The sequence below is a fragment of the Syngnathoides biaculeatus genome, chromosome 15 (genome assembly GCF_019802595.1).
Source record: "Syngnathoides biaculeatus isolate LvHL_M chromosome 15, ASM1980259v1, whole genome shotgun sequence".
NCBI lineage: Eukaryota > Metazoa > Chordata > Actinopteri > Syngnathiformes > Syngnathidae > Syngnathoides > Syngnathoides biaculeatus.
In genome coordinates, this window is record NC_084654.1 from 10,205,376 (window position 1) to 10,231,211 (window position 25,836).

Genomic DNA, 25,836 nt, shown 5'->3' on the forward strand with positions numbered 1-25,836 from the left:
GCCAAGGTTACTAATCAATGGCCACACTCTGGAGTCACACCTCCTGATCACAGTTTAACACCGAGCAGTGGGATATACAGTATATGTGTGTGTGTGTGTGTGTGTGTATGTATAATGTGCGTGTGTGTGTCTGTATAAACTTCATCTGGGCAAGTGGGATAGTGTAGCCATTTCACTGTATCATACGTGTGCAGTGTTGTTTTGTCACTCTTGTGGTACAGACAGCCAAGAAAAAAACTACGTACTACATGTCTGGATTAGAACACGCAGATACAATCGGGAATATTCACTATACGCATGAGGCACCTTCTTGGTGAGGCAGTCATCAGAATCAGATGGCATACGCGTAGAGACATGGAAGATGGCTTCGACAGTAGAGGTAGCAAAGTAGGGAGCTGTTAGTCCTGTGCTGCCATTTCTCTGGAGGCCGCCCATAAAGCCACAGTGTGTGGCCAAGTCCACCTGAGGAATACATAGTTTGGATTTAACATGATTACCGATTACAAACATGAATGCATCCGTATTGAGTGTCAAGGCTGTTAGGAAAGACCTCCCATCCGAGCCCAGAAACAAAGTCTTCATAAGCCTGGCTGCCGGCACTGTTTGACAGGATGGAGCACTTGTCTTCTTGGCCCTCGCTAATGTAGAATACGGCGATCTTGTGTGTCTCTCGGCTCCAGGGCAAAAACAAATAGAAAATAATGAAGAATGACAAACAAGAATAACAAAACACGACTATTATAGTCGCTTAAAGTGACAATGAGGACAAAATGTGTTTTTTGTTTATTCATTTAGTGTCCACAGAAATCATACAATGACTTTACTCTTTATAGCTATTGGCAGGGGCTGGTGCACAACTGCACATAGAATATTATGGTTTAGTTAAATAAAAATAAAGACTATCTATATATATATATATATATAATTTACCTGTTTTGAACAACTAACCAGTTACTCATGGAGACAAATTATTACACTACATCAGGAATATCCCTGAAAACTGTATGTAAGGGGAGAAGGAGCAAAGGTTTATGGAAAAGGAATAAAAATATTACCATTGTCGAGAATCCAAGTTCTTTAGTTCTCTTAAGAGCTTGGAGTTCTTCTTCAGCAAATGGAAACTTTTCCTAGTTGGCCAAAAACAGTCCAATATATTATCTCCCGTTTAGTAACCAAATTGTCAGAAATAATGAAGTGTTGAAATGGTGCTTATGTTACATTGTCCAATTATTTATCAGTATATTGTAAACATGAGTGTTTAAATTTTTTCTTGTACTTTAAGGGACGGTTTGCAATTTTCTCCAAATTCAAATTTAATCGTGTTTGTCAATACAGTCGCAATGCCAAGACAGAAGAACATATGCTCTATGACGAAAAAAATCTGACGTTTTGATCTGGTGCTTCTAATTAAATATACAAAAAAGAGTGAGGCACTTTCTTGTATATCAAATTAGAGGCAAAAGATGGAGCCAGAGACAGTTGATTTTCTGACAGATTGGATTAATCATGTACTACTGACAAGCCATTACAGCTGTTTAAAGAAATATGAAACAATTTTTGTTTTAAATTTCAAACTCCCCTTCAACCGAAATGTAGAGTAAAAGGCCACAGGTGGACGTGTAAAAGGCCACAGCTGCAAACAGCAAGCTCCCACAAGCTGTGTGCATGTTACCCCATCACTATTAAAAGGTGCAAGTTTTTAATTTGCGGGTGGCACTATAGAGATGAAACTGCGCAAGGTAGGCCTTTGAGTAAACAGCTGGGCACATTGACCCTGTGGAGGGGAGATTAATAAGGCACTCTGGTGCTTTTAAAATTGCTCTCTTAAGAGTCACAAGCCAACAGCTGAATTACTTGCAGGATATTAGGAAGCTGTCATAAATGCAAATATAAACTGTAGGATACTTTTGCAGTTAAAGATTACATTTTCTATTTTGTTGTGGTACCATGAAAGCTGTAGAAGTGAAGACTGAATGACACACAAAAAAAAAACAAAAACGGTTAAACAAGTCACAACCTCATGTAAGGCTCAAGAGAGTAACTGAGGAAAAAAAACATGGTAGAATACCTTCGGTCCCAGGAGTTCATGCCAAGGTCATTGAGCAGCAGCCGACAATAATAAAAAGGTGCCTTGGGTTCCTGCTGGGATGGTTCCCTCTGGCAGGAGGCACGAAAGCTCACATCAGCATCCCACTTTCTCACTTGCTCCTCCTCTTGCTGAGTCTGACGAAGAATGGCGCTGAGAATGACACTTTCATGCTCAAGGTTCATGCCCAAGGGTGAGGAGGCCGGCTGATTTAACTGGAGTTGAGATTGCGGGAGGCATTCTGGGCTGCTCTGGCCAAGACTCTCTAAAAGTTTATTGAGATGATCTACTTCCTCCACATCGCAGGAGTCCGGGACGGAATTGGAGCTTGAGAAATGATACTTGGACGGTCCTCTTGTTGGAGAACTGGACGGAGTTTTGCTGTGTGCGGCAGTAGCGGTGGTTGCAAATGTGTGATCGGCTGAATTAAAGACACCAATATCCCTGCAGTTTTCCTGGGTGGTTGAAAACAGGATTGTCCCATCCCAGGAATATTTACCTGAAATGTCACGGACAATGATGCGCACCTGGGAGGACGGGTGGGGGGGCTGTCCGACACTAGGGGTCTCTGCGGGAATCTGCAGGTAGGACACCAGTGTGGTATCATTGAAAACAAAGAGCTGAAGATTGGGGCTTTTGAAGACCTCTGAGGACAGTTCGGACGACTCCACATATGGGTTGTCATGATTTTCGCTCACTAAGCTATGGAGGAGTGCTGGGCCTCCATTTAATGGATGATGGCCCAAATGATTCACCAGGTGTGTCATAACCATCCGCGCTGTCAGGGGAATCAGCTCCATGCTCCGACGCCGCTTTTCTGGCAAAAGAAGGAGACCAATATAATAAATATACAATACATGGTCCTGTGATAATCGCAGAAAAAATACCCATGGGAAAATGCCATGCTAAGCTATCATTTATAATAAATGTAATGCTGACTTTCCGAGCCACTTTTCAAAAGCCTTACATTTGTGTGAAGACATGCTATTATCTCTGTTACCTCTTTTAACACACAGCAAAATCTCAATTATTATTACTAATAAGAGTACTTTATTCATTTATCATAATATCTTGGGCAGCGCGAGTCTAAGTAGGTAGCATCTAATCATATGAGACAACTTTGAAAAGCCCTTTGAGTCTTCTTATAATGGACAAGTGCTTAGACTGGCCACGCGCTAATGAGAACCTTCATCTTCACAGGCTTCTGAATGGGACTCTACTTGGTGAATTGCATTTGTGTAAATGCATGGGTTTTTACACAAGTGAAAAGCATGCTGGGCTTCATTATGCGGTGATGGAGGAAAAACAAGAAGATGCACTCCTGCATTGTGACAGTGCTATCAATACCATCATCCCCCATCAAAGTGGAAAAAGCTCTTTAGAAAGGGGGCCAAGCTACATTAGAGATACGCTGGCCCTTTGATGTGACTTGATCAATATGAGGTAGGGGCATGAATATAACTAGGCCGGCACTCTTTGGTTTGCCCTTTTGATAGTGTTTTGTTATTTCCACTAAGACACTGCAGCTGTGTACCACAATGAAAGGGTGAGCTGTAAATTCTGAGGCAGACGCTAAGGTTAAAAATTCTCACATTGTTTCAGTGAAAATATTGCATGTATTTGGGCCCAAAGGATCTTTTTAGAAGTTGAGGACATGAGGTTTGGAAAGAGAGAGCATGGACTACACTGCCTAATGGAATCACAAGGTCACAAAAATAGGAAAAATGGGACATTTTTATCTTCACCCTATAATGGGTCTTCTTGAGAATGAGCACTAATACAAATGTTGCATTCCCTGATAGTTAATTTTTTCTTTCTTATATTTTTAGTAGAATAATGACATTTAATAGACCAGCTCCAAATGGATGGTCTACTTAGAATTAATTCTTTCAGTGAACACCTTTCCAAGATTTCACAGCATTGTGGTAATCTATTACATTTTGGCAATGCGCTGAAATAGTCTTTTCTAAAGGGTTTTCGATTTGTTCTTCAAATTCTATAATGACCATAAAAACTACGTTACCTATTCAAGCACGGAGCTCCGCAAAGAATGAATAGTAAAAAAACAAACCAAAAAATATTACATAGTCCTTATGTGGATTATAAAATGGGGGTTAATTGCTTGGAAAACATGACCCTGGGAGAGTGGACTGTTCAAGTGATGCCTGTGCAATCCAGATAAACATCCAATTTGCTGCTGCCCATTTTTAAAACTTTGTCTGGAAACAAGCTGTTCTGAATTTAGCCAAATTGCTATTTGACTAATATACATAAATACATAATTTACATTTATAATATAATTCTAATTATATATATATATATATATATATATATATATATATATATATATATATATATACATAATGGATACATAGTTTACATAAATTTACAACTGCTCCTGTACCCCAGTTTCTCCACTCATGACTTGAAATCTAGGCAGGGTGAGAATTCACCATATTTCCAGATCACAGCTGAAGTGTGGCCATGAGACAATGGGGATGCACCATAATGTCAAGGCCAAAAGGGTAGTAAGTGCTAAAGTTTTAGCACATATCATCCCCACCAGACATAGCTTCTGGCAGAAATTGTTGACACGAGGGTGGGGGTATTCGTGTTTGTCGCTGTGTCCTCTGCTTCTGCTTCATGCACGTGATCAGCACAGTAATGTATGTGTAATTCACTGGGGTGATCACTAAATGCTGGATTCATGAGATAAAATGTTTTCTCGTCAGGCTCCTAGCTTTTTGAGAACAAAGGACTGCTTGCCTAGCTGCAACACCCTTGCTCTGCCCTCTGTCATCATGGTAACAAGGTCATTTGGTCCCGTAGACCAGGGATGGGGTGAGTAGTGGCTCATTTGCATGAAACAGACCCCTGTAGCCCCATAGAAAAAAGTAGCATTTTCAAACAGAATGTAAAGATTGGCGGTACGGTGTGCTGTAATTATAGAATACAGTTGAATCACTGTTGGGCAATTTACTTTTACGAAGAGTTTGTTTTTCAGAACACTAAATAGAGATGAAAGTGGACTTCCATGAAAATTCCTGAAAATACAAATGCGAGCGCAAGGGGGGTCCGGGGTAATTTTATGGCAAATTTTCCTTAATTTTCCAGAGCAATTTTCATAAAAATGTAAAAATCCGGAATTCCGGGAAAATCTGGAGGACTTTCATCACTGACTAAAGCAGGAGGAAACCATGCCAATTTCCATTTCAAAATACTGTTTACTTTAAATATCTGTGTACTTTGGGAGTACAGTTCTGAAGTGAGTTGTCAAAATTTCCCGTAGTCAAATTGTAAGTGAACATACAGTAGTATTGTAACATCTTACAATGATACATAACGAGATGTAAATCAGATTGTATTGAATTAATTCGTCAAGAAATGAACATGGCTAATGTGAGTCATATTCAAAGTCACCAAAGAAGTTACAAATAAAAACAAACAACTCCAAGTTTGTTAGCAAATGCAAGTGTCTCTTCTCTGATAGTAAACAGCTCCCACTCATGGCAGCAGAACCGATACGTTCAAAGACCCTCCGAAAAACAGCGCTCAGCACAGCAAAACTTGACAAAGTTCGCTATGACCCCTCCAATATTAACATACGAAAATAACACACATGACACAATGTAACGAAGTGTGTTACAGTACTGTTGGCCCCGGTGTGATGTACTGCAGACGACACAGCCTGATTGAACACAACGCTAAAATCTTCAGCAAGATTACAAAAACAAAACAAAATAAACAGCAATTTACCTTTGGTAAATCCATGTTCTTTCATCAGTATTTATCCATAATCTATAAAATATATAGATCTGCTCACCAACTGCTGTTAACGCTTGTACCATCTGGCACTGGTAAAAATCTCAACAGCTAAGTAGCACTAGGGTGGGTGTACCAGTTGAAGGAATTTAGGTTTGGATGTTCTTATTTTGTAACATGCGACTAAGTATGGAAGAGCAGAACGGGAGGCAGCAACTCTGCTCGACTTGGAATAGATATGTGAAGTGCCATAAATTGTTTCGTGTACTGTACATTTTGATGAGTTATACATTATAAACAATGTTTAAAGATATTTGTAAGAGTAGAAAATGCTACTAAAATGATTTGGGAATATGGTTTGTGGTACATTTATAGTCTAAACCAGTGGTCCCCAACCTTTTTATCACTACGGACTGGTCAATGCTTGACGATTTTGTCCAAGGACCGGAAGCGGGGTGGGGCTGTGGGGGCAGGGGGGCGTTGGGCATTACGTAGTTTCTTAGTATTGAAAAGCATTTGTATTGAATATCGAATAGAATAAACATGATAATACTAATAATAGAATATAATAATGAAATAAATAAAATAAACAAAAAATACACATGGAAAAATAAAGAACAAGAACCAGCCATTCTACATTTCTTTCTCTTTTATCAAAATATACCTACACAATAGCTCAACTTTTTTTTAATTATTCAACAGTCCAATAAAATGGAGAGGTCCTGTAGCTCAGTGGTTAGAGCACTGGTTTGGTAAACCAGGGCTTATGGGTTTGTATCCCACTGGGGCCTCCACTCCCTGAGAAGGGTTGCGTCAGGAAGGGCATCCGGCGTAAAAATTGTGGCAACCATATATGTGAGTTCATCTGAGATGACACGCTGTGGCGACTCCAAGAGGAACTTTTAACAGTCCAATAATTATTCTTTTTCAACAGCTGAAAAAAAATTGTCAGTTTGGACCATCTCCACAGCCCGAGGACTCTCTTAACTGGTCACTAGAGTAACGTTTGAACAAGCCTTCAAAATAAAATACAGATAGGCCACGAAAATGAATTTAAAGTCCATGAAAATTTTAACTCACCGTAATGCTAACTCAATAGGAGCCCTGAGCTTGTTTCTCTGCAGCGAAATGGTCCTACCTGGGGGTAATGGGAGACAATGACACCCGAAGTGTGTTGCTTATGTCCAGTCTATTACATAGTTTTGTTTTGTTTGCTCTCACTCCAGAAAACCCCGGTTCGCAATATTGTTGAAAGTGGCAACAGGGTTTTCATTGCTTTGGTGGTGATCTCATGTTCTGCCATGATATTTATCCACAACATTGGCTGAGTTGTTGTCTCGAAAATACTTTTAAAGACACCGTCGAGCTCCATCAGTTGAATTTCTTGTTGCTGGATTCACCTTGTTTGTTGATAAATGGGTCGTGGATCCACCCCTTGGGAGTTTGTGGGTCCTTTTTGGTTGGGAAGTAGCGCTTGAACTCTTTTAACAGCAAAGACAGGTGATCGTGCACCAGTTGGTAGAATGAAGGCTCACTCTCACACAAAATCGCCGCTGTTTGAAACATGTAAAATATGCCTCTGTTCAAGCGCTGTCCCCACAAATTCAGTTTGGCTTTAAATCCACCTACTTTATCTGTCAACTTAAAGACCATTGTCATTTTCCATTGAGGAGGCTGAATATGTCGCTCATGTAAGCCAGTTTAGTGACCCATTCTTAGTCACTGAAATGTGCTGCCAGTGGTGGCGACTTTACTGAGAGAAATATTTGCAGCGCTTCTCGTAATTTAAACATTCTTGTGAGCAATTTCCCACTAGATAACCATCTTATTTCCGTGTATAAGAGAAGCGTCCACGTCCATCTCTTTACAAAGCTCTTCAACAAGGTGCGAGTTAAGGGGTGTTTTGATGTGGTTAATAACTTTTTCTTTAATCTTTTTCTTGGAAGTTGTAGGCTCTTCGTCGATCTCTTCACTGGGCCTTTTCCCTATCGAAAATAAATTTTCTAAAGACGGGTTTTTTCTACCTTGTGGGGGAAAATTTGGCCCTCAAGTGACCGAGATGTAACCCAGAGAATCCAGTTACTTTTCAAAATAATAGATTTTTGAGACTCAAGATAATGAACACAACAGAACTAAGTAACTATAACTTTGGCGGCCCGGTTCCAATTAATCCACGGACCGGCCTGGTGGTTGGGGACCACTGGTCTAAACTATAACTAGGCAACTATAACTATCACTTTGTCACAAGTTATCTCATAGGAGGGTGTCAATTGTTTGTGGAAATATGCTAATCATGGCATGACTTGGTTCATACTGTATCTCCCATGAATAGGGGCCGTCCAGTGTATGTCGGATGTTAGAGTGACAATCGTAAATTTGTTGTTAATCCCATGCCCCTTTACCTTCTGCTACGGTGAGCAAGCTGCGGAAGTCAGTAGTGGTCGTCTGGGAGGATGGTGGCTCAAAACTCTTCACCTGTCCCAACATAAGATTGTAATCAGTTGGCAAATCTGCCAGGCTGAGGAGGTAATGGCTCTGTTGGGTGTAGAGGTTGGAGCCTGACACACAAGAGTGCAGCACCTATGGAAAACAAAGAAAGAGGATAGCAGTCAGTGAGAGGTGCTTTGAGAGCAAAATTGTATCACTGAAGTGCAAAGAAACTTCCTCATTAAATGCGATAGTCTGGCAAAGACAGTGTGCAGTGACAATCCTACAGGGCTGTTTAAGGATGACATTATTCAGGGTCACATGAAGTGGAACGAGAAGATTCAGACAGCTTCAGTGTAGTAGCTGAATGAGTTCAATGACTGAAAGTTCATGAAGTTGATCATATTTTACGCAAATGGGAACAGAACTTCGTTCATTTCTGCCTGATGAACGTCATTGAGAATGCGCTTATTCTAGCATCAAAGGAATGTTCTCGGAAGAAAGATAATTTCCAGGCAAGAGTGCCAGGGTTGCTTTGTAACTTCTAGGACAAAACCGTCTGCACACACTTTATATAAGCCTTCAAATGTCAGCAGATAGACCCTTCATTTGGAAACCGATTTGGTGCGGCTACTGCCACCATTCATGACAGCCATGTTGCAGCTGCATGAGAACATAAAGTCTGTTCAGGGACATTGTGTAATTTGGGAGTGAAAATGGTTTTCAGTGAGTCCCGTGGAATACAGTAAATCATTGTAAAAATTACTAGGAAAGTTATTATTTGTAGCAGAAATGCTTTACTTAAAATTCTGTATGATCACCCTGTCATGATATGGAATTGTAGTTTTGTAATATAAGAATAGCTCAAATTACTTTGTTCATTTCATCAGCCAGGGCTGTGAGGAATCCAAAGTTAGTCCGGTTACCATCGTTTCTGTCATACTGAGTTGCATGTTTAGTTTGCACAGTAAAGGCAAAAGTCCCGTTTTTGTTTTACTCATTTTAAAATAAAACATGAATGTTTTTCCTTATGTTTTTGAGATTGTCAGGTGACAGCTCCAGCTGGCTATTCGTGTGGACTGAATGGGTGGCAACAATGGGAATAACAAATGCCAGCATTATATGGGGAATAGCCCGTCAGAAAATTTTGAGAAAACATTGAGGAAAAAAACCAAGTTCAGACTTAGAATACCAATATTATCAGGGATTTCCTTCCTCGAGTCCAAATGCAGGAGCATATAAACGAAGGAGCAATGAAAGGCATAATAATCCTCAATTTCTTTTCCTCTTCTTAGTAATATTGTAGGATGATTAATTTTTCCGAATAGCCTCTGTAGTGGTCAATGCGGAAATCTCATTTGAAGAGAACAAAATATGTCAGATTTGGACATGTAAAAGCGTTTCTAGTTATGAATAATTCATATGATAATTCATTGATATATACCTATATATAAATGTATTGGTGTGGCATGCCAGTGCCTCAATAGCTGGCTGCATCTCTGTGTGAAATAAAGCTCAGATGTATTTTGATTGACTGTTGAAAGACCTGTGACTACCATGTGGGATATATTCCAGCCACTGAAGGCTTTAAACTCCCATATTTTCGTGATACAAAAGATGTGTGGTATTCGATTGACAGCGGGGGGTGGGAAGGCGTGGTTTTAGTACATTCAGCGGACACACCCCCAACGTTGCTCAGCAGGAAGAAACGCTTGATTTCTCATGTAGAAGCCTTCTTTTGTATATGGAATGATTTTTTTAAATCATTCAAGTGTGACATGGTTGTTAACAAGACTTCTCTGTAGTATGTGGGGTCTCCTCATTTCAACCATTTTAATCATTTCTGGGAAAGCATAATAATATTCAACATACTGTAATGCACGGTAAATTAGTCCCATGAATTGACTGTCATAACATTGGAACATGTTAAATGTTTCTACATTCAATTTAATCTGGTGTAAAGTATACATATATCAAATCTCATCAAACTGTATACTATGACAGATACATATTTTTCATTTCTTCATGACGTGACGTTTGTCACGAAAATTTAATGGAACTATTATTGAAAGAATACAACTCAAACTATAAACTATACTAAAAAATTGATAAAGTATCAAAATAACTCAGTTATTTTCAGATATACAAATGTATCAACCCACAATGAAAACATAATCTCCTGGAAGAGAAATACAACATATCCATTTACACCATGGTGATGGAATATGAGGAGCAAAAAGAGTGTTTTTATTGCTTTCAATTCACCTCTCCTGCATTGTGAGAATGTATCGATCTACATAACAGATGGCAGAGTATCCCTTGGCAGCGCCAGATAAGGCACAACGGGGCAGTCAATTACAGCCATAGGACAGGTTTACACTGTTTGATCTAATTAAGACTTTTTTGGGGTGTGTTTAACTCCCACCACAAACATGCATCCTTCATCGATTCATCCATTTTCTGAGCCGCTTATCCTCACAAGGGTCGCGGGAATGCTGGAGCCTATGTCAACTATCCTCCGAATACCTGTAATTTATATGATGCCATTGGACGTAAGGGGGTTAGATCATATGTCTAATATAGGTAAATGAGAGGCCCGGTTGGTCACAGTAGAGCAACTCAGGGTAAAGCCATGTAAAGGCTAATCCCTTTCAGTGCACACATGCGCTTGCACTTGGTAGAGAGACGTAGAGAGAAGGTTGGCTGGCCTGTCATCTGAAACAGTATTGTGTGTGGCAATGTAGACAGTATGTGGATGAATCTCCCATGCAGACCAGACAGGACATGGGGGAGGGATGGGCAGCTTGATGGTGAAAAGACCTGAACTAAACAGCTGCTACACCAAAGCCCCCAAAGAGCTTCCCTCTATGGAGAAGTGGAGAGACAGAAAGGGAGGGGGGCAACCCATGACTGTGCTTGAAAACTAAGTGACAACACTTAGCATAGCAACAGTTATCGGAGGGTAACTGGCAAATAAGGATACTGTAGTTAAGATTGGCCTATATAAACTGCACAACAATTTGGAAGGACATTGTTTTGAATTATATCCTGGAAGCAGCCCCTCAAAATGTCACAAAACCTTATCATGTCCACATTCATATGTATGTTGTAGAAATACAGTTGAAGCTAGAAGTATAAATACACAGTGCAAAAACACACATTTCATTTTTTGTCTCAATGTCTGAATTCAAATCAAACGAAACCTTTCCAAGATGACCAAAAGGATTTCTTCTTCTTTACCTTTCAGCTTGTCCCGATAGGGGTTGCCACTGTGTGTCATCTTTTTCCATGTGCACCTATCTCCTGCATCTTCCTCTTTAACACCCATTTCCCTCATGTCTTCCCTCACAGCATCCATCAACCTTCTCTTTGGTCTTCCTCTCGCTCTTTTGCCTGGCAGCTCCATCCTCAGCACCCTTCTACCAATATACTCACTCTGTCACCTCTGGACATGTCCAAACCATCAAAGTCTGGTCTTTCAAACTTTGTCTCCATCTAACTTTGGTTGTCTCTCTCATGAGGTCATTTCTAATCCTATCCAACCCGCTCACACCAAGAGAGAACCTCAACATATTCATTTCTGCCACCTCGAGCTCTGTTCATCTCTTGGACATATAGCCTGTCTCCTTCCTGAGAGGTGTAATGGCTGGACATTTCCATGATTTTTATACTTGTGTATAACGGAACAGATGAACATGCCACCTTCAAGAATCTAGAAATTGCACCCGAGGATGATAAAAATATAAGTTTTTGCCCATTTTCTGTCACGTGAATGAATTATAGTCAATTTCTTTTGCATTTTCTGTACTGTCATTTCAAAATAATGTCCTTTTTGAAAAGAGGGATGGAAACCAAATGTTCTTTTATTGAATTATTGATTGGAAAAAAGCAACAGATCACATCATTTCTAAAATAACTATTAGTTGTAGCCCTTGATGTGTATTGTGTTGATATTTTGCTGCTTGATTTGAAAAGGGAAAGGAAATGTAATTAAAGCTACAATAGAATAAACGGAGGGTCTTATATATCTATGTGGATATCTAGCCACACTTATGTCCATGGAAATATACAGATTTCAGACCAGATACTGCAATAACATTGTCAAACCTTTCTTGACAGATTATTTTCAATGAAACCCAGACGGGCCTTGTTGTTTGTGTTCTGATAGACAGCCAATCATGTCAACTGTCTTAGCTTTTATAGCAGCTGGAGTTGCTCACATATTAAGACATATTCCATTAAAATCAGCAGGACGACCATTTATGGTCTAAGCTTATCAAATGGACAAAGGGTTCTGTTTGAATAATTGGACCATTTCTTATCAGGGCTGACATCCTTACAAAGATCTGCCATTGACCACATCTGCCCAGACAGGAGGCAATGAATAATATGTCATTCATTTAGGCCTGAAGCTCCTCAGGGTCAGAGCAAAAAAATGAAGGCTCAAGGGATGAATGCAAGAAATGAATGAAAGAAATAATACAAATGTTAAAATCATCAGTAGGAGAACCATAGTGAATATTTATACATTTGGGTCAGGATAAAAAAAAAAAACACGACGGTACTTCAGGTATGCTAAGTGCCTCCGTAATGTTGTGCCACTATAATGTTAAATGAGGCATAGAGAAGACGTCATAGTGAGTGGTGTTTACTAAGAATGCTCAGCCTCGGTAGAGAGGTGAAGGTCTGAGTGGTCAGAGCTGGATCGGTTGGCTCATTTTAAATAGGTACATACAGTGAAGAAAATAAGTATTTGAACACCCTGCTATATTGCAAGTTCTCCCACTTAGAAATCATGGAGGGGTCTGAAATTATCATCGTAGGTGCATGTTCACTGTGAGAGAGATAATCTAAAAAGAAAAATGCGGAAAAGACAATATGTAATTTTTTCAACAATTTATATGTGTGATACAGCTGCAAATAAGTATTTGAACACCTATCTATCAGTTAGAATTCTAACCCTCAAAGACCTATTAGTCAACCTTTAAAAGTCCACCTCCACTTCATATATTATCCTGAATTAGATGCACCTGTGTGAGGTCGCTAGCTGCATAAAGACACCTGTCCACCCCGTACAACCAGTAAGACTCAAACTTGTAACATGGCCAAGACCAAAAAGCTGTCCAAAGACACCAGAGATAAAATTGTACAACTCCACATGATTGGAAAGGGCTACGGATAAATTGCAAGCAGCTTGGTGAAAAAAGGTCCACTGTTGGAGCAGCAATCATTAGAAAATGGAAGTAGCAAAACATGATGGTTAAACTCATTCGGAGTGGAGCACCATGCAAGATATCGGCTCATGTGGTTTCAATGATTCTTAGAAAGGTGAGGAATCAGCCCAGGACTACACGACAGGACTTGGTCAATGACCTGAAGAGAGCTGGGACCACCGTTTCCAAGGTGACGATTGGTAATACACTAAGACGTCATGGTTTGAAATCATGGATGGCACGGAAGGTTCCCCTGCTTAAACCAGTAAATGTCAAGGCCCGTCTTAAGTTTGCCAATGACCATTTGGATGATACAGAGGAGTCACGGGATAAGGTTTTATGGTCAGATGAGACCAAAATGGAACTTTTAGGTCATACTTCCACTAACCGTGTTTGGAGGAAGATGAATGATTAGTTCCATCCCAAGAATATCATCCCTACTGTGAAGCATGGGGTGGTAGCATCATGCTTTGGAGGTGTTTTTCTGCACATGGGACAGGACAACTGCACTGTATTAAGGAGAGGATGACCGCGGCCATGTATTGTGAGATTTTGGGGAACAACCTCTTTCCCTCAGTCAGAGTATTGCAGATGGGTCGTGGCTGGGTATTTCAACATGACACCTGCCTGAAGCGCACAGCCAGGAAAACCAAGGAGTGGCTCCGTAAGAAGCATATGAAGGCCTAGCCAGTCTCCATACCTAAACCCAATCGAAAATCTTTGGAGGGAGCTGAAGCACCATGTTTCTCAGCGACAGCCCAGAAACCTGTCTGATCTAGAGAAGATCTGTGTGGAGGAATGGGCCAAAATCCCTTCTGCAGGGTGTGCAAACCTGATTAACAACTACAGGAAACATTTGACCTCTGTAATTGCAAACAAAGGCTACTGTACCAAATATTAACATTGGTTTTCTCAGGTGTTCAAATACTTATTTGCTGCTGTATCACACAAATAAATCGTTACAAAAAAAAAATCATACATTGTGATTTCTGGATTTTTCTTTTTAGAATATCTCTCTCACAGTGGACATGCACCTACGATGAAAATTTCAGACCCCTCCATGATTAAGTGGGAGAACCTGCAATATAGCAGGGTGTTCAAATACTTATTTTCTTCACTGTAAATCTCAGAAAACTGAAAAATCCCAAATTGCAAAATGTTGTCCTGCCACTAAAGTGACAATGACACTACCCACCCTGTAGATGTAATCCAGTAGCGGGGCCTTGCAGGATGTGTTGTCCCCTGGCAAAGATGAGGTAATAGTTTCCAACAACAGACTCAAGGGAACAGCCATGCACCAGTCCAATAGACACAGCAGTAAGGACACCACCAACTGAGGACGTTAGGAATATATTTTACAAATATTAACATTGACAAAAAAAATACACTAACAAACAACATAAAACAAAATGGGTTTATGGAAGGAAGGAATGAAACAACAGGGGAAAACAACAAAATAGAAACCCAGTTCCAATGAAGTTGGGGCGTTGTGTTAAACAAATAAAAACAGAATACATTGAGTTGAAAACCCCGTTTAAACTATATTTAATGGAATACGATAAAAAGACATGAAAGTTAATGGTCAAATTGATAAACTTTAATGTTTTTAGCAAATAATTGTTAATTTAGTATTTTATGGCTGCAAAATGTTCCCAAAAAACTGGTAAAGGTGGCGAAAAAGACTGAGAAAGTTGAGGAATGCTCATCAAACACCTGTTTGGAACATCCTACAGATAAACAGGCTAATTTAGAACAGGTGGATGCCATGATTGAGCTTCCCTGAATTTCTCAGTCATTCACAAGCAAAGATGGGCCGAGGTTCACCTCTCTGAGTGTGTGAGAAAGTAGTCGAACAGTTTCAAGACAATGTTCCTCAACATACCATTGCAAGTATTTTAGGGATTTCGTCATCTACAATCCATATTATTATCAACATTTTCTGACAGTCTGGAGAAATCAATGTATGTAAGCGGCAAGGCTGAAAACCAACATTAAATGCCAATGACCTTTGATCAGTCAAGTGCCACTGCATCAAAAAAAAAACAAAAAAAAAAAAAAACAGACATCAGTATGTAAAGGATATCACCACTTAGGCTCAGGAACACTTCAGAAAACCAATGTCAGTTTGGTGCTACATCCATAAGTGTGACTTAACATCTCGACTATCAAAAGCAAAATCCATTTATCAGCACTACCCAGAAACGCCACTGGCTTCTCTGTGCTTGAGCTCATCTAAGATGGACTGATGCAAAGTGGAGAATTGTTCTGTTGTAAAATTGGACATCATTTCCTCCAGTCCAAAGAGGAAAAGAAACATCAGGACTGTTAGGGACGCAAAGTTCAAAAGCCAACATCTGTGATGGTATGGGGCTGTGCTAGTGCCATTAACTTACACATTGATGAAAGTACCATTAATGCTGAAAAGTACATAAAGGTTTTGGAGAAACCCATGATGCCATCCAAGCAATGTCTTTTTCATCGTTGCCCATGCTTATTTCAGCAAGACAATGCTTACAATACAATATGTTACAATAGCGTGGCTTTGTAGTAAAAAAAATACGGGTTCTAGAATGGCCTGCCTGCAGTCCAGACCTGTTTCACATTGAAAATGTATGGCGCATTATGAAGCATAAACTGTTGAACAGATCAAGTTGTAAATCAAGAAAGAATGGGGAAGAAATCCACCTATGAAGCTTCAACAATTACTGTCCTCAGTTCCCAAACAATTATTAATGGTGTGAAAAGAAAATGTGATGCAAAACAGTGGTAAACATGACCCTGTCCCAGCTTTTTTGGAACGTGTTGGAACCATAAAATTATACGTTAATGATTATTTGCTAAAAAGAATTAAGTTTATCAGATTTACCATTAAATATCTTGTTTCATAGTCATTTCAATTAAATACAGGTTGAACATGATTCACAAATCATTGTATTCTGTTTTTATTTGTTTAACACAACGGCCCAACTTCGCTGGAATTGGATATGTGGAAGAGAACAAATCCCATGAGTGAAAACATTTCTCCATAAATTCACCATTCTAATGTAATACAGTAGCTCAAGTTCTTTCAGATCTCAGCAATTTCCTTTCCAACATGTACCTTTTTGTCAGCTTCCACTGTTGAGTGCTCAGCACTCGGCAACAAAAAGGCTATTGTGGCCACAAATATCTGCAATGGGACAAATAATGGAGAAGAAAAAGACTCATTAGGCAGGAGAAAAAAAACAGTATTCATAAGACATTGAAATGTGCCTCAAATGGCACACTTTCCATATCCATCTATTTTCAGTCCCACTTATCCTGCTCAGGGTTACAGGGAACTGGAGTCGATTCAAGATGACCATACGCTGTATTAGAGTCACAAGTCAATCACGGGGCACAGACGCAACATACAATAATAAACAAAAAAAGAAAACAAAACACCACTCACACTCAAATTCAGACCATCACTGACAAGTAACTGAATTCATATTGCGTGCATAGAATTCATTCAAGTCAACCACTGCACCATCATCAACTGAATATTACCTCAATGATTTTCTTCGGTAGAGTTGGCTCCACATTTTGGAGAGGCTCCCAGTGAGAGATGAGCAGCTGAAACACGTCACAGGCTACCTGAGCCACAGCTTTGTTTCCGAACTGCAAAATAATGAACAACAGTTATAAGTAAAGGTAAGAAAAATGTTTTTTGTTCTATGGTCAAGGGTCATTATTGTGAATTATAGCAATTAACATGTTCTATTGCTGTCATTTTTTTCCCCACCGTGTGAATCGAGCAAAATGTATTCAGGATTTTTTTCACCATATATATATATATATATATATATATATATATATATATATATACATATATATATATAATGCAGCCCTATGGGGGCACAAACCAGTGCAATCTGTAGGCCGGTCCCAAGCCCGGATAAATGCAGAGGGTTGCGTCAGGAAGGGCATCCGGCGTAAAAACTGTGCCAAACAAATATGAGCGTTCATCTAAAGAATCCCATACCGGATCGGTCGTGGCCCGGGTTAACAACGCCCGCCCCCGGCACTGCTAACCTGCAGGGCGTCGGTGGAAATTCAGCTACTGTGGGTCGAAGACAAAGAAGAGGAGGAAACCGGATCCAGCGTCAGAAGAAAAAGAGGAATGCACAGAGCCTACAACTGAGTGTAGGGACTTTGAATGTTGGGACTATGACAGGAAAAGCACAGGAGTTGGTTGACATGATGATTAGGAGAAAGGTTGATATTCTGTGCATCCAAGAGAGCAGGTGGAAAGGTAGTAAGGCTAGAAGTTTGGGTGCAGGGTTTAAATTATTCTACCACGGAGTAGATGGGAAGAGAAATGGAGTAGGGGTTATTTTAAAGGAAGAGCTGGCTAAGAATGTCTTGGAGGTGAAAAGAGTATCAGATCGAGTGATGAGACTAAAATTTGAAATTGAGGGTGTTATGTATAATGTAGTTAGCGGCTATGCACCACAGGTAGGATGTGACCTAGAGTTGAAAGAGAAATTCTGGAAGGAACTAGATGAAGTAGTTCTGAGCATCCAGACAGCGAGAGAGTTGTGATTGGTGCAGATTGTAATGGACATATTGGTAAAGGAAACAGGGGCGATGAAGAAGTGATGGGTAAGTACGGCATCCAGGAAAGGAACTTTGAAGGGCAGATGGTGGTGGACTTTGCAAAAAGGATGGAGATGGCTGTAGTGAACACTTATTTCCAGAAGAGGGAGGAACATATAGTGACCTACAAGAGCGGAGGTAGAACCACGCAGGTAGATTATATTTTGTGCAGACGATGTAATCTGAAGGAGGTTACTGACTGTAAAGTAGTGGTAGGGGAGAGTGTAGCTCGACAGCATAGGATGGTAGTATGTAGGATGATTCTGGTGGTGGGTAGGAAGATTAAGAAGACAAAGGTAGAGCAGAGAACCATGTGGTGGAAGCTGAAAAAGGAAGAATGTTGTGCAGCCTTCCGGAAAGAGGTGAGACAGGCTCTCGATGGACAACCGAAGCTCCCGGAAGACTGGACGACGACAGCCAAGGTGATCAGAGAGACAGGCAGGAGAGTACTTGGTGTGTCATCTGGTAGGAAAGGGGAGAAGGAGACTTGGTGGTGGAACCCCAAAATACAGGGAGTCATACAAGGAAAGAGATTAGCGAAGAAGAAGTGGGATACTGAGAGGACTGAGGAGAGGCGAAAGGAGTACATCGAGATGCGACGTAGGGCAAAGGTAGAGGTGGCAAAGGCTAAACAAGAGGCATATGAAGACATGTACACCAGGTTGGACACGAAAGAAGGAGAAAAGGATCTCTACAGGTTGGCCAGACAGAGGGATAGAGATGGGAAGGATGTGCAGCAGGTCAGGGTGATTAAGGATAGAGATGGAAATGTGTTGACTGGTGCGCGGTAGTGTACTAAATAGATGGAAAGAATACTTTGAGAAGTTGATGAATGAAGAAAATGAGAGAGAAGGAAGAGTTGAAGAGGCAAGAGTGAAGGACCAGGAAGTGGAAATGATTACTAAGGGGGAAGTCAGAAAGGCACTACAAAGGATGAAAACTGGAAAGGCAGTTGGTCCTGATGACATACCGGTAGAGGTATGGAAGCAATTTGGAGAGATGGCTGTGGAGTTTTTGACCAACTTATTCAACAGAATACTAGCGGGCGAAAAGATGCCTGAAGAATGGAGGAAAAGTGTTCTAGTTCCCATTTTTAAGAACAAAGGGGATGTTCAGAGCTGTGGGAACTATAGAGGAATAAAGTTGATGAGCCACACAATGAAGTTATGGGAAAGAGTAGTGGAGGCTAGACTCAGGACAGAAGTAAGTATCTGCGAGCAACAGTATGGTTTCATGCCTAGAAAGAGTACCACAGATGCATTATTTGCCTTGAGGATGCTCGTGGAAAAGTACAGAGAAGGTCAGAAGGAGCTACATTGCGTCTTTGTGGATCTAGAGAAAGCCTATGACAGAGTACCAAGAGAGGAACTGTGGTACTGCATGCGTAAGTCTGGTGGCAGAGAAGTATGTTAAAATAGTACAGGACATGTATGATGGCAGCAGAACAATGGTGAGGTGTGCCTTAGGTGTGACAGAGGAATTTAAGGTGGAGGTGGGACTGCATCAGGGATCAGCTCTGAGCCCCTTCCTGTTTGCAGTGGTAATGGATAGGCTGACAGATGAGGTTAGACTGGAATCCCCTTGGACCATGATGTTCGCAGATGATATTGTCATATGCAGTGAAAGCAGGGAGCATGCAGAGGAACAATTGGAAAGATGGAGACATGCACTGGAAAGGAGAGGAATGAAGATTAGCCGAAGTAAAACAGAATATATGTGCGTGAATGAGAAAAGTGGAGGGGGAAGAGTGAGGCTACAGGGAGAAGAGATAGCGAGGGTCGACGACTTCAAATACTTGGGGTCAACAATACAGAGCAATGGAGAGTGTGGTCAGGAAGTGAAGAAACGGGTCCAAGCAGGTTGGAACAGCTGGCGAAAGGTGTCTGGTGTGTTATGTGACAGAAGAGTGTCTGCTAGGATGAAGGGCAAAGTTTACAAAACAGTGGTGAGGCCGGCCATGATGTACGGATTAGAGACAGTGGCACTGAAGAAACAACAGGAATCTGAACTGGAGGTGGCAGAAATGAAGATGTTGAGGTTCTCGCTCGGAGTGACCAGGTTGGATAGGATTAGAAATGAGCTCATTAGAGGACAGCCAAAGCTGGATGTTTTGGAGACAAGATTCGAGAGAGCAGACTTCGATGGTTTGGACATGTTCAGAGGCGAGAGAGTGAGTATATTGGTAGAAGGATGCTGAGGATGGAGCTCCCAGGCAAAAGAACGAGAGGAAGACCAAAGAGAAGGTTTATGGATGTGGTGTGAGGGAAGACATGAGGGCAGTTGGGTTAGAGAGGAAGATGCAGGAGATAGGCTAAGATGGCAAAAGATGACACGCTGTGGCGACCCCTACGGGACAAGCCGAAAGGAAAAGAAGAAGAATACATATATATATACAACAGATATATATATATACATACATATATATACATATATATATATACATACATATATACATACATATAGATATATATACATACATATATACATACATATATATAGATACATATATACATATACACACTAATACAGAGAGACACATATAGACAGAGAGACAGAGAGACACATAGATAGAGACAGACACAGAGAGAGAGAGACAGAGACACAGATAGACAGAGAGAAGACACAGAGAGAACAGAGAGAGAGACACAGAGAGACAGAGAGAGAGACACAGAGAGACATAGAGACAGACACAGATAGACAGAGAGACACACATAATAGAGAGAAGATACACACACACAGATATAGAGATAAGAGAGATAGGAGAGGAGATACAGAGAGACAGACAAGATATAGAGAAGATAACAGAGAGAGAGAGAGAGATAGACATAGAGAGAGAACAGATAGACAGAGAGAGAGAGACACAGAGAGACATAGAGAGATAGACACAGAGAGACAGAGAGAGAGACACATAGAGAGACACAGAGATACACAGGAGAGACAGAAGAGAGACACAGAGAGAGACACAGAGAGAGATCACAGAGAGGACACAGGAGAGACAGACACAGGAGGAGACATAGACACACAGAGAGAGAGGACACACAGAGAGAGAGATAGAGAGACACACATAGAGAGAGATAGAGACACACAGAGATAGAGAGAGATACACACAGAGAGAGAGAGAGAGAGACACACAGGAGATAGATATAGAGACACCAGAGAGATATAGAGAGCGACAACAGATAGAGAGAGAGAGAGAGACACACAGAGAGAGATGATATAGAATAGATACACACAATATACATAGATATAGACACAGATAGAGAGATACACACAGATATATATAGAGATAGACAACAGAGAGAACAGATAGAGAGACACAAGATAGACAGAGATAAGACACATATAGCGATAGACACACAGAGAGATAGACACACAGAGATATAGATAACACACAGAGAGATAGAGATAGATATAGATATAGATACACACACACACGAGAGAGAGAGATAGATATAGAGAGATATACACCACACAGAATATAGAGATATATATATCAGTAGCATATAACCAACATAGATAGATATACATAGAGAACATACACACAGAGAGATATATATATACAGATAGAGACATACACACATAGAGAGAGAGATAGACATATAGAGACACACAGAGAGATGAGGAGACATATATAGACACATATAGATAGAGAGATATACAGGAGAGACACAGAGAGAGACACAGATATAGACACAAGAGAGATATAGATACATAGATACACAGAGATATACACATATAGAGACAGATATAGACACAGATAGACACAGAGAGACACAGAGATAGACATAGATATACACATATAGACATATAATACATATATATACACATATATACACATATATAGACAAATATATACACCATATATACACCATATATACAATATATACATATATAGACACAGATATATACACATATAGACTAATATATAACATATATACACATATATACATATATATATACATATATACACATATATACAGATATATAGATATATAATAACAATAGAGAGAACAGATATATATATACACACATATATACATATATATATACACACATATATACATATATATACACACATATATACATATATATATACACAGAGATACATATATATATATATATACACATATATCAGATAGACACACAGATATATATATATATATATATATAGGATATATATATATACACATATATTATATATATATATATATATATATATATAGACACGTAAAAATTGTGCCAAACAATTGTGCGTTCATCTGAGATGACACGCTGTGGCGACACGAAAGGGACAAGCCGAAAAGAACTTACTTATATATATATATAGATATATATATATATATAATATATATATATATATATACACACACCACACACACACACACCACACACACCCTGATATGGTGCATCCATGAATATACTGATTGTAATTACTGACAGTTTTAACTTTAATTACTGAAAGCCCTGTGATTCTTCTTATCTCAACAATCCTGGGCCTATGCTTGAAAATGTGCAATGAGGAACTCTCCTGGACCAGCAACATCTCATCATTAGCCAAGAAAGCTCACCATCGTCTCTACTTCCTCCGGAAGCTGAGAAGAGCCAGAGCCATGACACCCATCATGTGGTCGTTCTACAGAGGAACCATAGAGAGCGTCCTTACCACCTGCATCACTGTGTGGTACGGAGTCTGCACCACATCCTGCCGCAAGACTCTCTTTCGCATAGTGAGGGCAGCTGAGAAGATCATTGGAACCTCTCTTGCTTCCGTGCAAGACATTTACAGCACCCGCCTCTCCCACAAAGCTCTCCACATAGCAGGGGATATCACAAATCCATCTCATCGTCTCTTCAGTCTGCTGCCATCAGGCAGGAGACTGTGGATTCTGCTGGCCAAGACCAGCCGACTTAAAGACAGAGTATCAGCAGGCTGAACTCTCTGCCCGGTCTACCCCTCTACTTCTTGTCCTCTCCGCACCTGAACTCTGAACCTCCATGTACATGCACACACGCATGCACAAATCCCCACACTGCCTTCTAATTTTTAAATGTCTTCATGCACCTTGGTACTTTGACATTAATTGTTGTAAACATCTCTTCTAATCTTTGAGATTTGCACATTTAAATTTATACATTTCATATTGTACATACACTAGTTTAATGTAATGTCTTTATACTGAAATTTATTATTTGTACTTTTTTTGTGTGTGTTTGTAGCAGTGTAGGCCCGTGAGTACCATAATTCCAATCTTCTGTATGTGGTACACATATTGTAGAATTTAGAATAAAAGTGCCCTGTAAAACCGAAAGAAGGACATCTGATGAAAAAACTGTGTCGTCCTTTGAAAGCCCTAGATGGGATGAACCGAAAATCATGATGTACAGTAGTGTTAAAAATAAGAGCAGTCCAATGAGACTAACCAGATTAATTCACATTTTCAGTATTTTTACATTGCTACATGTCAAACAAGTTACTAGTAGGTGCAGTAGATCCTCAGAAAACCAACAAGACCCAGCATTTATGATATACACACTCTTAAGGCTGTGCAATTGGACAATTTGTTGAAAGGGGTGAGGTAAAAAAAAAAAAAAAATACCGGTGTGGCATTCAATCAGTGAGGTAATCAATTTTGTGAAAAACAGCTGTGAATCAGGTGGCCCGTATTTAAGGATGAAGCCAGCAACTCTTGAACACGGATTTCTCCTTTAAAGGCTGAGGAAAATGCGTCATTCAACACATTGTTCAGAAGAACAACGTACTATGATTAAAAATTTGATTGGAGGGGGCAAACCTTGTAAAGAGGTGCAAAAAAAAAAATACCGGCTGTTCAGCTAAAATGATCTCTAGTGCCTTAAAATGAAGACCAAAACCAGAGAAACGTGGCAGACGACCAAAGGAAACTATCGAACAGGGTCGCGGAATAACCTACATGGCAAAAGCTCAGCCAATAAACTATCAGCCCCAAGACCCCAAAGACAGTCTGGAGTTACCTAAGTACTGTGAGAGTGAGGAGAAGTCAGTGTGAAGCTGATCTATTTACAAGAATCCCCTGTAAAGTAGACATGAGCGTGAGTCAACGCCCCACACGTTAAGCTTGTACAAAGTGCAATTACTCGTTTGCGGTTCCCGTGATAGACAAGTGCAATGACAATTGTACAAAGTGAGTAATTTAAAGTGATTAGTAGTGCGATACTCTACAGAAAATATTACTAATACTGATTGGACCAGCAGGATGTAAGGGTGTGTCCCAACAACGGCACAAGGCAGAAAATAGTCGTTCGCTGATCAAGAATTTAATGACTAAATTGGCAGAGAGAAAAAAACAGTTTGAATGTTTGTTCTTTTTGGGTGTAGGGGCGGCAGACAGTTTGTGAGATGACCCACAAACTCGGAATTCAAATCACATTACACAGTGAAGACAGTGAAGCATAGTTGTGCAAGCATCATGATATGGGCATGTTTCTCCAACTATGAAGTTGGTCTTATCACATACCAGGGAACGTGGTTTGCATGTCAAAATACTTGAAGAGGTCATGTTACCTTATGCTGAAGAGGTCATGCCCTTGAAATGGGTGTTTCAAAAAGATAGTGACCCCAAACACACTAATAAACATGCAAAGTCTTGGTTCCAAACCAACAAAGTTAATGCCATGGAGTGGCCAGCTCAATTCCCAGACCTTAATCCAACTTGTGGGGTGACATCAAAAATGCTGTTTCTAATGCAAAACCAAGAAAATGTAAATGAATTGTGGAATGTCATTAAAGAATCTCAGGAGTGGAATAACATCTGAAAGGTGCCACAAGTTGGTTGACTCCATGCCACACAGATGTGAAGCAGTTATAAAAAACAGTGGTCATACAACTAAATACTAGTTTTGTGATTTAAAGGATTGGTAAATCCTACAAATCAAAAGTTTGTACAAAATAGTTTTGGGTTTGTAAAGTCAATGACAGACTGCTATTTTTTTTTTTCAACACACCCCTTTCAACAAAATGCCCAATTTCACAACCTCAAGAGTGTGAATAGCATGAATGGTGGGTCTTGTTGGTTTTCTGAGGATCTACTTCACTTACTGGTAACTTGTTTGACAGAGCAAAAAAATATATACTGAAAACGTAGGTTTATCTGGTTAGTCACATTGGACTGCTATTACAGTGCCTTGTGAAAGCATTCGACCCCTTGAACTTTTGCCACATTTCAGTCTTCAAACATAAAGATGTAAAATTTTCATTTTTTGTCAAGAATCAACAACAAGTGGGAGACAATTGTGAAGTGGAAAGAAATTTATTGGCTATTTTATACTTTAACAAATAAAAATCTGAAAAGTGGGATGTGCAATATTATTCGGCCCCTTTACTTTCAGTGTAGCAAAGTCACTCCAGAAGTTCAGTGAGGATCTCTGAATGATCCAATGTTGACTGATGACGGTAAATAGAATTCACCTGTATGTAATCAAGTCTCCGTATAAACACACCTGCTCTGTGATAGTCTCAGGGTTCTGTTTGGAGAGCAGAGAGAATCATGAAGACCAAGGAACACACCAGGCAAGTCCGAGATACTGTTGTGGAGAGGTTTAAAGCTGGATTTGGATACAAAAAGATTTCCCAAGCGTTAAACATCTCAAGCAGTACTGTGCAAGACATCATATTGAAATGGAAGGAGTATCAGAATACTGCAAATGTACCAAGACCCCGCCGTCCCTCTAAACTTTCACCTCAAACGAGGAAAA

At 40.0% G+C, this 25,836-nt stretch overlaps 1 protein-coding gene across 9 annotated transcripts in view; it reads right to left on the bottom strand.

The window, feature by feature from the left end:
• ralgapa2 (Ral GTPase activating protein catalytic subunit alpha 2) overlaps positions 1–25,836 on the bottom strand; it is a 178,078-nt gene that overhangs the window by 76,321 nt on the left and 75,921 nt on the right. For all 9 annotated transcript variants that reach the window (XM_061843204.1, XM_061843199.1, XM_061843200.1 and 6 more), the window contains 8 exons: positions 17,017–17,127; positions 16,589–16,657; positions 14,684–14,821; positions 8,251–8,428; positions 2,069–2,903; positions 1,056–1,127; positions 551–674; positions 307–462 (listed from right to left, as the gene is read on the bottom strand). In XM_061843204.1, the coding sequence (XP_061699188.1) occupies positions 307–462; positions 551–674; positions 1,056–1,127; positions 2,069–2,903; positions 8,251–8,428; positions 14,684–14,821; positions 16,589–16,657; positions 17,017–17,127 (1,683 nt within the window). The remainder of the gene's footprint in view (positions 1–306; positions 463–550; positions 675–1,055; positions 1,128–2,068; positions 2,904–8,250; positions 8,429–14,683; positions 14,822–16,588; positions 16,658–17,016; positions 17,128–25,836) is intronic.